This window comes from Hemitrygon akajei, unplaced genomic scaffold (genome assembly GCF_048418815.1).
Source record: "Hemitrygon akajei unplaced genomic scaffold, sHemAka1.3 Scf000045, whole genome shotgun sequence".
Lineage (NCBI taxonomy): Eukaryota > Metazoa > Chordata > Chondrichthyes > Myliobatiformes > Dasyatidae > Hemitrygon > Hemitrygon akajei.
The window spans coordinates 7,198,696-7,211,533 of NW_027331931.1; the positions used below are offsets into that span (position 1 = coordinate 7,198,696).

The window sequence follows — 12,838 nt, forward strand, 5'->3', positions numbered from 1 at the left end:
TATGCCGTGCATCCAGACTATCAACGTCCAGTTCGCTAATCTGGACTAAACGCGATAAAGAAAGAATTCCTCTGGAGGAAGTTTCACGGTCGGTTATAATAAGCACATGCATTTGTAAAGACGGGCGATCAGAATGCCTCTGAACGACTTTGTGCTGGGAAATGCTATAGAGTGGGATGAGCTGCCAGAGGAAGTAATGGAGGCAAATACATCCACAGGAAATGTATTTTCCATTTATTCGACATGCACAGGAAATATTTCTAGGGATATGGCTCAATCAGTGGTTTTACGGACGAATTCAGGTGGTCTCATGCTCATCATGGAACATTTGGGAAGGGCCGGTTTCTGTGTACTATGGCTCTGTGGAATAACTGCCAATATGATTCAGTTCTCTTGCCTCTTGTCTCTTGTCCAGAGACAGAGAAGCAGTTTCAGCGACAGGTTACTATCGATGCAATGCTCCTCAGACAGGATGAAGAGGTCAATACTCCCCAATGCCATTAGGCTTTACAATTCTACCGCCAGGACTTAAGAACTTTTTAAAAGCTATTATTAATGCTTTTTGAGATAGTGATTTAGATGCATATCATATTTTTTACTGAGTTAAGTATTGTATGTAATTAGTTTTGCTACAACAAGTGTATGGGACATTGGAAAAAAGTTGAATTTCCCCATGGGGATGAATAAAGTATCTATCTATCTATCAAGCGGTAGCTAGATAGATAGACAAGCACACCAACAAAAAAAGAGAATGAAACAAGCAAACAAACAAACCAATAAATAAATAGATGGACTGACTGATAGATAGACAAATAAATAAATAAATAGATAAGTTAAAATCAATCAAAAAAATAGAGAGAGAGAGAACGAACAAGTTAATGAATTTATTATTTGTGAAGTCTGTGTAAATGTCCTTGAATCCACAGGTTCTGGAACGGTGTTGCGGAGAGTGAAGTTTTCCACGCTCGTCCTGGAGCCCGATGGTTGATGGGTGGTAACTGTTACTGACGCGACCTAATGCAAACGTCTGATGGTGGTAGTGAGAATGGAGAACTTATTTGAGTGGTGCTGGTACTTGATGATGCTTTCCTGTGGCAGCGCTGCTGGTAAAGTTGTTGAAGGACTGGACAGTATCTACTACTTTTTGTAGAATTCTCCGTTCTTGTGCTTTGGTGTTCTCATGCCATGCTGTGAGGCAACCGGTCAGGATACCCTCCACTGAGCATCAATTGAACTTCATCAAAATTTTAGATGACATACCGAACATGAGAATGTATTTAATAGTTCGGGTAGTTTAATTGTCCAACACTTGATGTTAGTATAGAACAGTTCTCATTTAAGTGATAAAAACTCAGCCAATGCTGTAGGCGGCGTGTGGATGAACAATCCCTGCTTGTGAAATATAAGCCGCAGGTTAACCATGAACAGCCCATTCGATGTGGCACAAAGGACCCGGATGCCAATGTAATAATCTCTGAGTGGTAGTGTTAATTAATTAATGTTGATGGACTACTCTGAATAGAGAATGGCTAAGAAAGCCATTAAACAACTTGTTAATAGTTACAGTGCAACACTTATTGTGATCTGGCTCTGATTGTTCTTCGCCTTCATAGTGTCAGCTGTGTGCTATGCAGAACTTTGTCTAAGGTCTTCTGGGCATCCATTTGGACGACTCAATATTTAGTTTTCTTTACAACACCTCGTGTTTGAATCCGGCCTAATGTCTATTAATACAGCTCCCTTTCCTATGTGCCAGACTCATGCTCCGTACTGTAGGATGACCAGGTGTAGGTGCTCATTATAACAGGCTACACGGTGCCTGAAAGCAAATCAAAAGGAAAGAGGCAGTGTAGATGTAAGGAATCCAGGTGTCCTTCACTCTTGTGGTAGAGGTAGTAGTGATGCAAATGGCTGTGATTGTAAATCATTAATAGCAGGGAATTTTGTACTGTTGAAATCCGGCAGATGCGGGAAATCTAGGGTAACATACCCAATAATTAGGAGCAAACAGGCAGATAAGACGCCATCTGTGGAGAGGCATTTCTGGACCCAAAACTTCGAATGTTTATTCCTCTCATTAGTTACTGCCTAACCTGTTAATAACCTCCGCCATTTGCGTCCGTAAATACAATACGTAAATAGCATTTGAAGATGTGCATCTACACATTGACAGAAAAGCCAATTGCCAAAGCTATCACAACGCATGCACCCTGATGCATTATTTCTCAGAGGGTATCTTACAAAACTATCAGGGGGAAAGGTTGTTTTGAGTTTCCATTTTTCTGTGCAAGAAAGAAGGGTTCATTACAAGGTGAATGGCTGTTTGCTTCTGGTGTGGGATCAGGCTCCACCGAGTGGGACTGAGTCACTGGGTTTCTGGTGACCTGCATCTCGGTCATGGCATGAGGCAGCTCCGGAAACACAGTAAGTTTGTGAAACAGGAGTGGCGGAGATGCTGTGCGCAGATGTCTGGCAGAGTCCTGACATGGGCTTTAAGACTAGATTCATGCAGGATTAGACACCATGTGACGGGAAGGATGGGCACCTGTGGAATGGGTAACGTGTGACTTGGCTTAAGGATTTTTATCCCTACTGTCCGTCTGTTGGTATTTATCAGTACTCAGTTGAACAACCTCGCACAGCTATTACAGCCAGAAGATGTTTTACATGAGTCTCTTTTAGCTTTATACAATCTGATGGAGCAACATTTACCCATTCGTCCATGCAAAATTGCTCAAGTTGTGGCAGGCTAGTAGGAGCACAGCAGTAGGCAGCAATCTCGAGGTCTTGCTAGAGATGTGTGAATCATTTAAGGTCTCAACTCTGACGGGACCAATCACGGATATCAATTTACTTCATTTGAAGCCACTTCATGGTTGATTTGGCATTTTGCTTTGGGTGTTTGTCCTGCATAAATATGAAATTCATCCCCAATTTAAGTTTTCTGGCAGATGTTAGGTTTTTATCCAGGATCACTCTCTGTTTAGCAGCCTTAATTTTCCCATTAATCCTGACGTGATTTTCAGTCCCTAGTGAAAAGCATCCCCACAGTATGATGTAAAAATACGTCGTGTTAGAATTACGACACATGCTACGTTGTGTTCCGTGCAGATCTTCTTCCAAGTCTCCATGGTTTCTTCTAAGTGACACTTTGCAAAGCATTTATGGGCAAGGATATATTTATTTCTTGGCCAAGGATTCATCTTTATTGCTCTTCTACAAGTACCCCTTTTGAGGAACGCTTCAGAGATTGTGGAGCCATGCACTTCATCTCCATTTGCAGCCAGTGATTTCTGCAGTAGACTCTGATTGAGTGATGGCTTGACAGTAAACTCTCTTGCAATTGCAATTCTTCTTCGGTGACTAAATTGTGTGGGTAACCTGGCCTAACCTGTGTAGTTTCACAATGGACTGCACTGTGTTCCAAGCTTCGTTCGGTGCCTTTGATGTGATCTTCTACATTTCTGTTGATTTGTGTTTCTCTACTGACATTACCCAAACGTCTTGAAAGAGAGTTTTTTTTCTTAATATTGGGCAGTCCGTTGAAAATCTACCAGATTTTGGGACATTACAGAGCGAGTAGATATTTATTCTGATGAATACCTTGAAAGCAAGATATCATCCAATTTTCAACATCAACAAATTGGGTGAGTATGTGAGGTAATGATTGCACTTGAGGAATTTTAGCCTAGTAATCACAAAGGGAATATTTATCCAGCCTCAGAATTTTGTTTTTTAATTTTAAAAATGAAGACAGGCCAATAAAAACAAATAGGAGGAAGGATAAAATATGAATGTTAATTAACCAGTAATATAAAAGAAAATAACAAAAGCCTTTTCAGATATACAAAGAGTAAAATAGAGGCAAGAGTGGAAAATGCAGCTCGAGAGGAAGTAATCGGGAATAAAAAAGGGCGAATAATACATTTAAAAAAGTATTTTGTGTTGGTCTTCACTGTGAAAACAACATCAGTATACAAGAATTTTGAGTGTCACGGCAGAAGTGACTGTAATTGCAACTACTAACAAGAAGATGCTTGGGTAGCTGGAAGGTCTGAAAGTATCTGAAATGATTGTACCGGCATTAGTAGTGATCTTTCATCAAAGATGAGATTCTGGAATGGTTTCAGAAGAGTGGAAATGTCACTCCACTCTTTAAGAAGGAAAGGAGTCAAATGACAGGAAATTATAGCAACTGAAAACACACAGATTGGGAACAAAGAAATATTCATGCCACTCAAACAGGTATGACGTATTGAAAACCACGGATGCAAATTCATACACAGACTGAAGTGAGAGGAGTTCCTGGAATAGGGCGGTGATAGGCGGTACAGAGAAGATGGGAGAGGGGGAAGGCGTGAGGGAGAGGGAAGTTTGTGGTACTGAATGTTCTGTTTCTGATGGTAGATGTTGCTTTCCTGTGACATTGTTACATACAGGTAGGCTCAATAGTGGGGAGGACTGGGCTGTATCCACTACGTTTTTGTAGGCAATGATGTTTCCGTACTAGGCTGCGATATTATCAATCAATAAATGCTCCACCACATATCCAGGTTTATCAAAAATTTGGATGACATGCTGAACCTTTGCTGACTTCCAAGGCAGTAGAAGTGCGGACTTGCTTTTTTCATGATGGAATTTGTGTGCCATTGCTGTCAAGTTACTCTGAATTTAAACTACTATCAAGTTACTGAACATTACTATCAAATGGGGTGCTTGAGGAATATAAGATAATCAGGAAATACTGAACAAGGAAATCAGGAGAGCTGAAAGGGAACATGAGGTTTCTCTGACAGATGGTGTAAAACAGAATTTCAATGGTTTCTACAGATATATTAAGAACAAAAGGAGAGCCAGTGAGAGCAAAAGCTGATATTCCTGAAGATCAACGTGGTCCCCAATGAGTGAAGTCTTACACAGCCACAAACTCCATAGAACTGATGCATAAGAGTAGTGAGATCATCGACCATATCCAGATTACGGAGAAGGAGGTGATTGCTGTTTTGAGACAAATTAAGATCGATAAATCTTCACGGCCTGACATGATGTCCCCCGAGCCTTTGCAGTAAGATAATGTAGAAATTGCAGGGACCCTGTTAGAGATATCTTAAAAAGCCTTAGTCAAGCGTGTGGTGCCAGATGACTAGAGGATAGATGGCGTTGTTCTATTCTTCAATAAAGACGATGAAAAAGCCAGAAATTTAAAGCCCGGTGAGCTCAAAATCAGTGGTGGGTAAATTATTAGATGGTATTTCAAGGACAGGATATATAAGTATTTGCATAAAGATGGCTGATTAGAGACAGTCAGCATCGCTTTGGGCATGACAGGCCATGGCCAACGAAACCAATTGGGTTTTCTGAGTAGGTTATCAAGAGGTTGATGGAGAAAAGGTTGTGGGTGCTGTTTAAATGGACAGTAGCAGGGCTTTAGACAAATTCCCACTTGGGAGGCTGGTTAGAAGGTTAATTGATTGGCATTCAGGATGACGTTGTCCATTGGGTTTGACATTGGCTGAGAGGGAGAGGCCAGAGAATGGTAGTGAGTTGGTTGTCTCCCTTGCTAGAGGCCTGTGACTCGTGGTTTCACAGGGATCAGTGCCGCGTCCGTTTGTCATCTATACCTATAATATTATAATGTGGTAAATCAGATCAACAGTATTACCGCTGACTACAAGTAAGGCTATCAATGCTTGTGTCGCGATTTGACCCACCTCAGCAAATAATCTGAGAAAGGGCAGATAGAGTTTATCTGCAGATGGGGGTGAGATGTTGAATTTGGGAGGACAAATCTGGATAAGACTTACATAGTGAAAGTTAGAGCTCACATTAGAACCTCGGAAACTGGAAATACAGATCCATGCTTCCTTGAAAGCAGCGTCACGGGTAGATGCGGTTGGAAAGAGAACATTAGGTACATTGGCCTTCAAAAATCAGGGCTTTGAGCACAGGAATTGGGATGTTCTGTTGAAGTAGTAAATATGTTAGTGAATCTAATTTCAACGTCATGTGTACAGGTAGAAAATTTATCAATTAGATTGAAATAAAGCAGAGTTGTTTACTTCTATGCTGTAGGTATTTCATTTTAGCAGTTACGTAAGATCAGGTTATTGGCAGTAGGTATAGTGGAACTGTCGGGGTTAAGTTTTTTTTATGCAAAGAGTGGTGAGCTCGTGGAATGGGCTGCCAGCAACGGTGGTGGAGGCGGATACGATAGGGTCTTTTAAGAGACTCCTGGATAGGTACATGGAGCTTAGAAAAATAGTGGGCCATGGGGAAGTCTAGGTAATTTCTAAAGTAAATTCATGCTCAGCACAGCATTGTGGGCCGAAGGGCCTGTACTATGCTGTAGGTGTTCTATGCTCCTATCACCCTGCATCCATTCCTGTCCCCCAGCTAAGCACTGACGTGTCACCAAAGCCATGGTTGACAGAGGAAACTCACTGACTGGGAACAGTAGGCTCTTTATGTTTGTTTGATTTGCATGCTTTTCCAAAACATACGTCGACTGTTGCACGCCCAGCTCCGGTTTCATTGCTTCGAGAAGCCGATGCGGAAGGTAGTTGTTGAGCTGTCGCTGAGCCTGACAACACTCACAACAGAGAGTGAGGAGGTCGTAGGTGGTACCATCTCCCTCCAGTTCACACACCAACACCTCATCGATAGTCACACGTGAGTAGACATCCCCGAAACTGGTGGAATCTCAAAATGTGTCTTGTGCTCTGTGTGCGTGATGAATTGAAATGATGTGTGTGTGTGTGTGTGTGTGTGTGTGTGTGTGTGTGTGTGTGTGTGTGTGTGTGTGTGTGTGTGTGTGTGTGTGTGTGTGTGTGTGTGTGTGTGTGTGTGTGTGTAAGAAAGAGGGATGGTGGGGGAGAGAGAGTATGTGTGAGAGACAGAGAGGAAGGTATTCCAAGTTATTCCTCACCTCTGTCTAGGGTCTCAGTGAGGGAGATCGCCCTGTTTGTGGGGTCCCATTGAGGATAATCTCACTTCTGCCTGTGGAGTTTCAGTGAGGGAGTGATATATTCATCCAGTGCGTAATTTCTCACTGATTTAGCTCCAATCGTTCATTTGCAGAATATAGCAGGCTGAACTTTGGGTTCTGCTACTGACCCTGGGTTTTCTTTGCGAGTAAAAATGTCTTGTAGGGGCAAAGTGCGTGCTGTGTATAGTAAGAGGAAGTAGATGTTATTTATTATTTCTGTCGACGAGCCAAAGCAGCCTGTATTTAAGTGAGGGTGGGGGAGTATTGTAGGGACTTCGGGAACATTATGAATCCAATTTTGCATCGGCATACACAGCACTACAGCTGGAGGTCAGAAATGCCACTGACACAGTTTGATGAAACAACATTTGGGAGTACAGGGAGATGGGAAGGCAGCGAGGTTTCAGCAGAGAATTTCGGGCTTGAAGACTGAGGATTGGGCACAGCTGGAAATGCAGGAATACTGGAGGGTGTGTTAAGTGGCTGAAGGAGATTACACTGGGAGAAAGTGGTGAGGCTAGTTTGGGATGTAAAAACAAATTTGCTTTGTACGTTATTTAACCAGATCAGTGAACAGAGGGATGGCGGGTGAAGGAGCCTTAGGGAAGTGTCAGGCACAAATAGCAGAGTGTGTGGAGAACAGAGGGCATGAGTGGAAGGTGGCTGAAGGTGTGAAATGAGAGATGGACTGAGGAAGACGCGGAGCTGGGCGTTGTCACAGAGACAGGCATCACAGTGGCATAGAGGTCGGCTGGAGCCACATCAGTGGCCACATCAGAACAACCAAGGGCTTGATCAGGCTGAGGGAGAAGCATAAGGAGGGGTGGGAGCATGCTCCTGGGCACGGTTTGACGAAGGATCTGAGTCAGTTCCAGTGACCGAGTTCAAACCAGACCTTTATGGAGTCTGCATGGTCTCCCTATGACCACATGGACTCCAACTGGTTTTCCTCTCGTGCTAAAAGCATTCAGGTTTGCTTCAAAGTAACGTGCACAAAATGCTGGAAAACTCAGCTGGTGAGGAAGCGTCAGTGGAGAGGAATAAAGAGCAGATATTTCGGCTCGAGACTCTTCATTACAACTGCAGGTTTGATTGGTTAATTAGCCTCTGTAGATGGTTAATTGTGCGGAAGTGAGGTTATATGGGGGGGTGGGGTTGTTGGGGAGTTGTGGGAACGTCTGGAAGACAAATGATGAACATTAACGATCCGGTGTGAGTTGGTGTTTGCTGAGCAGTGTCGACTCTGTGAGATGAAGAGCCACTTTCTGTACAGGATGTCCTTGCAAAAGGCCTGAACCCAATTTATCGGACTCACTCAAGGCTCTTGGTATTAGTCTGAGGTCGTCCTGGAGATGTAGTACCCAACCTAATGGCATGGGTATTGATTTGTCCTTCCGGTAATTTTATCTCCCTTCCACTTCTCTCTTTTCCTGTTCCCCAACCTGAGCACTTAACTTGTTTCCCACCTACCTATCAACACTCCTTTCACTTTCTCCCATGGTTGAATCTCCTCTCCCAACAGATTCCTCCTTCTTCTGCACTTTACCCTACCCACCCACCTGGCTTGACCTTTCATCTTCTAGCTAGTCCTCCCTCCCCTCCACTCCCCCACCTGTTTGCATTCTGGCTAAGTCCTTCCTTCCTAGTGTGAAGGTTTGTTAATTTTTGATAATGGTCATTTAAACTAGACTTGTAAGATGATGGGAGCCAAGGTGCCCGAACATTTTGTACAGAGGCAGTTGCTGGTAAGACTTCAGACAAACTGACGGACCAAAAGGTAGAGTATGGTGTGTCGAGTAAAAAATGGCCAAGTTTGATAAGGGTGAAAAGAGGATAGAAGCTGTTATATTTGAATGCTTTTGCTGTATGGAATAAATAGATGAACTGACAACACAGTTGCAGATTGGCAGGCATGATGTTGTTGGCATCAGTGAATTATGGCTGAAAGCATATTTGCTGGGAAATTATTTTCCAAGGGTACACATTGCATTGAAAGGACACAAAGATGCAGAGATGCAAAGATGCAAAGTTGCTCTGTTTGTAAAAATGATATCAATTCACTAGAAAGAGATGATGAAGGGTGGGTAGGTGTAGAATGATTGTGGATTGAACTACGGATCTGCAAGGGTAAATAAAAACAACATGATGGGAGTTTATACAGACTTCCAGTTTTTAGTAAGGATGTGGTCTCCAAGTTACAACGGGAGGTAGAAAATACATGCCAAAAGGGCAATATTACAATAGTCATGGGGGATTTCGATATGCAGGTAGATGAAGAAAATCAAGTTGGTGCGGGATTCCAAGATGGGGAGTATCTAGAATGCCGATGAGATAGCTTCACTGAGAAGCTCGTGGCTGATTAACTAGGGGATCAGATATTCTGGACTGGGTGCTGCGTAATGAACCAGAAATGATTAGAGAGCTTAAGGTAAAAGAAACCTTAGGGAAAAGCGATCATAATATGGTCGAATTCACCCTGAAATTTGAGAAGGATGAGCTAAATTCAGATGTATCATTATTAAAGTGCAGTAAAGTAGTTACAGAGACATAACATAAGAACATAAGAGATAGGAGCAGGAGTAGGCCAATCGGCCCCTCAAGCCTGCTCTGCCATTCAACAAGATCATGGCTGATCCAATCTTAACTCTAGTTTTCACCGAATCCCACAAGGCAACAGTGCCAACCAACAGGGCACCATGCTGCCCATTTTATTTTATTATTTATGAGAGAGGAGTTGGCCAGAATTGATTGAAAAAGAACACTGGCAGGGATGAACACAGAGTAAGATATATGCATCCCCAAGAGGAAGAATTATTCGAAAGGCAGGATGACACAAACGGAAGTCTAAGTCAACATAAATGACAAAGAAAGGACATACCATAGACCAACATGTGTGGAAAGTTAGCGGCTTCCGAAGTTAAAGCTTCCTAACAATATTAAAGAGGATACCAAAAGTTTGTCCAGTTGCATGGTAAATGGTAGGGTATTGAAGAATGCAGTAGAACAGAGTGATCTAGGAATAATGGTGCATATTTCCCCGAAGGTGGAATCTCATGTGGATAGGGTGGTGAAGAAAGCTTTTGGTATGCTGGCCTTTATAAATCAGAGCATTGAGTATAGGAGTTCGGATGTAATGTTAAAATTGTACAAGGCATTGGTAATGCCGTATTTGGAGTATTATGTACAGTTCTGGTCTCCTAATTATAGGAAAGTTGTCAACAAAATAGAGAGAGTACAGAGGAGATTTACTAGAATGTTACCTGGGTTTCAGCACCTAAGTTACAGGGAAAGGTTGAACAAGTTAGGTCTTTATTCTTTGGAGCATAGAAGGTTGAGGGGAGACTTGATAGAGGCATTTAAAATTATGAGGGGATAGATAGAGTTGATGTGGATAGGCTTTTTCCATTAAGAGTAGGGGAGATTAAAACAGGAAATGAGTTGAGAGTTAGGGGGCAAATATTTAAGGGTAAACACGAGGGGGAATTTCTTTACTCAGAGAGTGGTAGCTGTGTTGAACGAGCTTCCAGTAGAAGTGGTAGAGGAAGGTTCGGTATTGTCATTCAAAGCAAAATTGGATAGGTATATGGACAGGAAAGGAATGGAGGGTTATGGACTGAGTGCGGGCCGGTGGGACTAGTAGAGAGTAAGCGTTCGGCACGGACTAGAAGGGCCGAGATGACTTGTTTCCGTGCTGTAATTGTTATATGGTTATAAAGAGAGGCAAGATTGGATAACGGACCTTTGGAAAACGATGCTGGAGAGGTAGTATTGGGGGACAATGAACCGGCAGACGAACTGTGTAAAGTATTTTGAAACAATCTTAACGGTGGGAGACTCCAGCAGTGTGGTGGAAGTTCCAGGTGTCAGTGGTCCTGAATTCTGAAAGGTTACTATCACAAGGGAAAGGGTTCTTGGAAATCTTAAAAGTTTGAAGGTAGACAAGATGGTGTACTCCCAGCGTTCTGAAAGAGATGGCTGAATTGATTGTGGAAACATTCGTCATGACCTTTCATGAATTACTAGATTCCGGAATGGTTCCAGATGTCTGGAAAATTGCAAATACCACTCTGCTCCTCAAGAAGAGAGAGAGGCAGAAGAAAGAACATTATAGGCCAGTTAGCCTGACATCAGTGGTTGGGAAGATGCTTGAGTCAATCGTTAAGGATGTGCATTTGGGGATACATGGATGTACGTGATAAAATAGGCGGTAATCAGCATGGCTTCCTCAAGGGAATGTATTGGCTGACAAACCTATTGGAATAACAGGCAGGATAGACAAAGTAGAATCGGTTGATGTTGCGCACCTGGATGTTCTGAAGGCATTTGACGATGGCCGATCATGAGGTTGTTTAACAAGCTACAAGCCCCTGGCATCACAGGAAAGATTCCAGCATGGATAGAACATTGACTGACTGGAATGAAACAATGAGTGGGATTAGAGGGAGCCTTTTCTGGTTGGCTGACTGTGATTAGTGGTATTCCAAGGGGGTCTGTGTTGGGACTGATTTTTTTTTCTGTTATAGGTCAATGATTTGGATGATGGAATGTATGGATTTGCTGCAAAGTTTGCAGATGATGCGCAGTTAGTTGGAGGGCCAGGTAGCTTTGAGGAAATAGTGAGTCTACAAAAGGACATGGGTAGATTCGGTAAATGGGCAAATAAATGACAGATGGAATGCAGTGTCAGGAAGCGAATGGTCAAGCACCTTGGCAGAAGAAATAAAAGGGTTGACTATTTCCTAAATGGAGGGTAAGTATAAGAATCTGAGGCACAAAGGAACTTGGGAATCCTTGTGAAGGAATCCCTAAAGCTTAATTTGGAAGTTGACTCTGTTTTGAGGAAGGTAAATGCGATGTTGGCATTCATTTTAATAGGACTAGAATATAAAAGACTAGAATATAAATAGAATAGAATATGTAATCTTGAGATTTAAAAACACTTCTGTGGCCTCACTTGGAGTATTGTCAGCTGCGGTGGCAGCCTTTCCTTAGAAACGATGTGCTGAAACTGGAGAGGGTTCAGATGAAGTTCACGAAAATGATTGCAGGTTGAAACGGCTTGTCAGGTGAAGAGCATTTGATGGCTCTGGTCTTGTATTCACTGGAATTCAGAAGAATGAGGGGTGGCCTCATTGTGCATATCGAACAGTGTAAGGCCTTGATAAAGTGGATGTGGATAGCATATCTCCTATGGCGGGAATGTCTAAGGCCAGAAGACACAGCCTCAGAATAGAGGGGCTACTTTTTAGAAAAGAGATGAGGAAGAATTCCTCTAACCAGAGAATTGTGAATCTGCATAATTCATTGCCGCAGGTAGCTGTGGGTGCTAAATCTTTATAAATATTTAAGGTAGAGGTTTATAGGTTCTTGATTGTTCAGGGCATGAAGGGATACGGAGGAAGGCAGGAGATTGGGGCTGAGAGAAAATTTCAATCCATCATGAAGAAATGGCAGAGCAGACGCAATAGACCAAATGGCCTAGAAGATCATAAGAGGCACAGACTGAGTGCATCGCCAGGGTCTTCTCTCCAGGACGGAAATGGCTGATATGAAGTGACATAATTTTAAGGTGATTTGTATAAGGGTATATATGTGTAGATAGATATTACTGTGTGCATGGAATGCGCTGCCAAGGACGGTGGTGGAGGAAGAAATATTAGGTACATTTAGGATCCTCTTGAATCGGCATATCGACGATACAACAACAGGGGGCTACGCTGGAGGGAAGAGTACGATTGATCTTAATGGAGTTTCTAAGGTTGACAGAACATCGTGGACCCGGAGTTCTGTAATGTTCCAATAAATCAGATCTGACGAACAGAGATGTAGACAGATTAAGGAATAGTCCAAAAT

General features: G+C 42.6%; 1 protein-coding gene across 1 annotated transcript in view; it reads left to right on the forward strand.

Moving 5' to 3' along the window:
- Positions 1-6,547: 6,547 nt before the first annotated feature.
- LOC140720601 (NACHT, LRR and PYD domains-containing protein 12-like) overlaps positions 6,548-12,838 on the forward strand; it is a 38,303-nt gene continuing 32,012 nt past the window's right edge. Inside the window, exon 1 of the mRNA XM_073035432.1 lies at positions 6,548-6,669. Within this exon, the coding sequence (XP_072891533.1) occupies positions 6,548-6,669 (122 nt within the window). The remainder of the gene's footprint in view (positions 6,670-12,838) is intronic.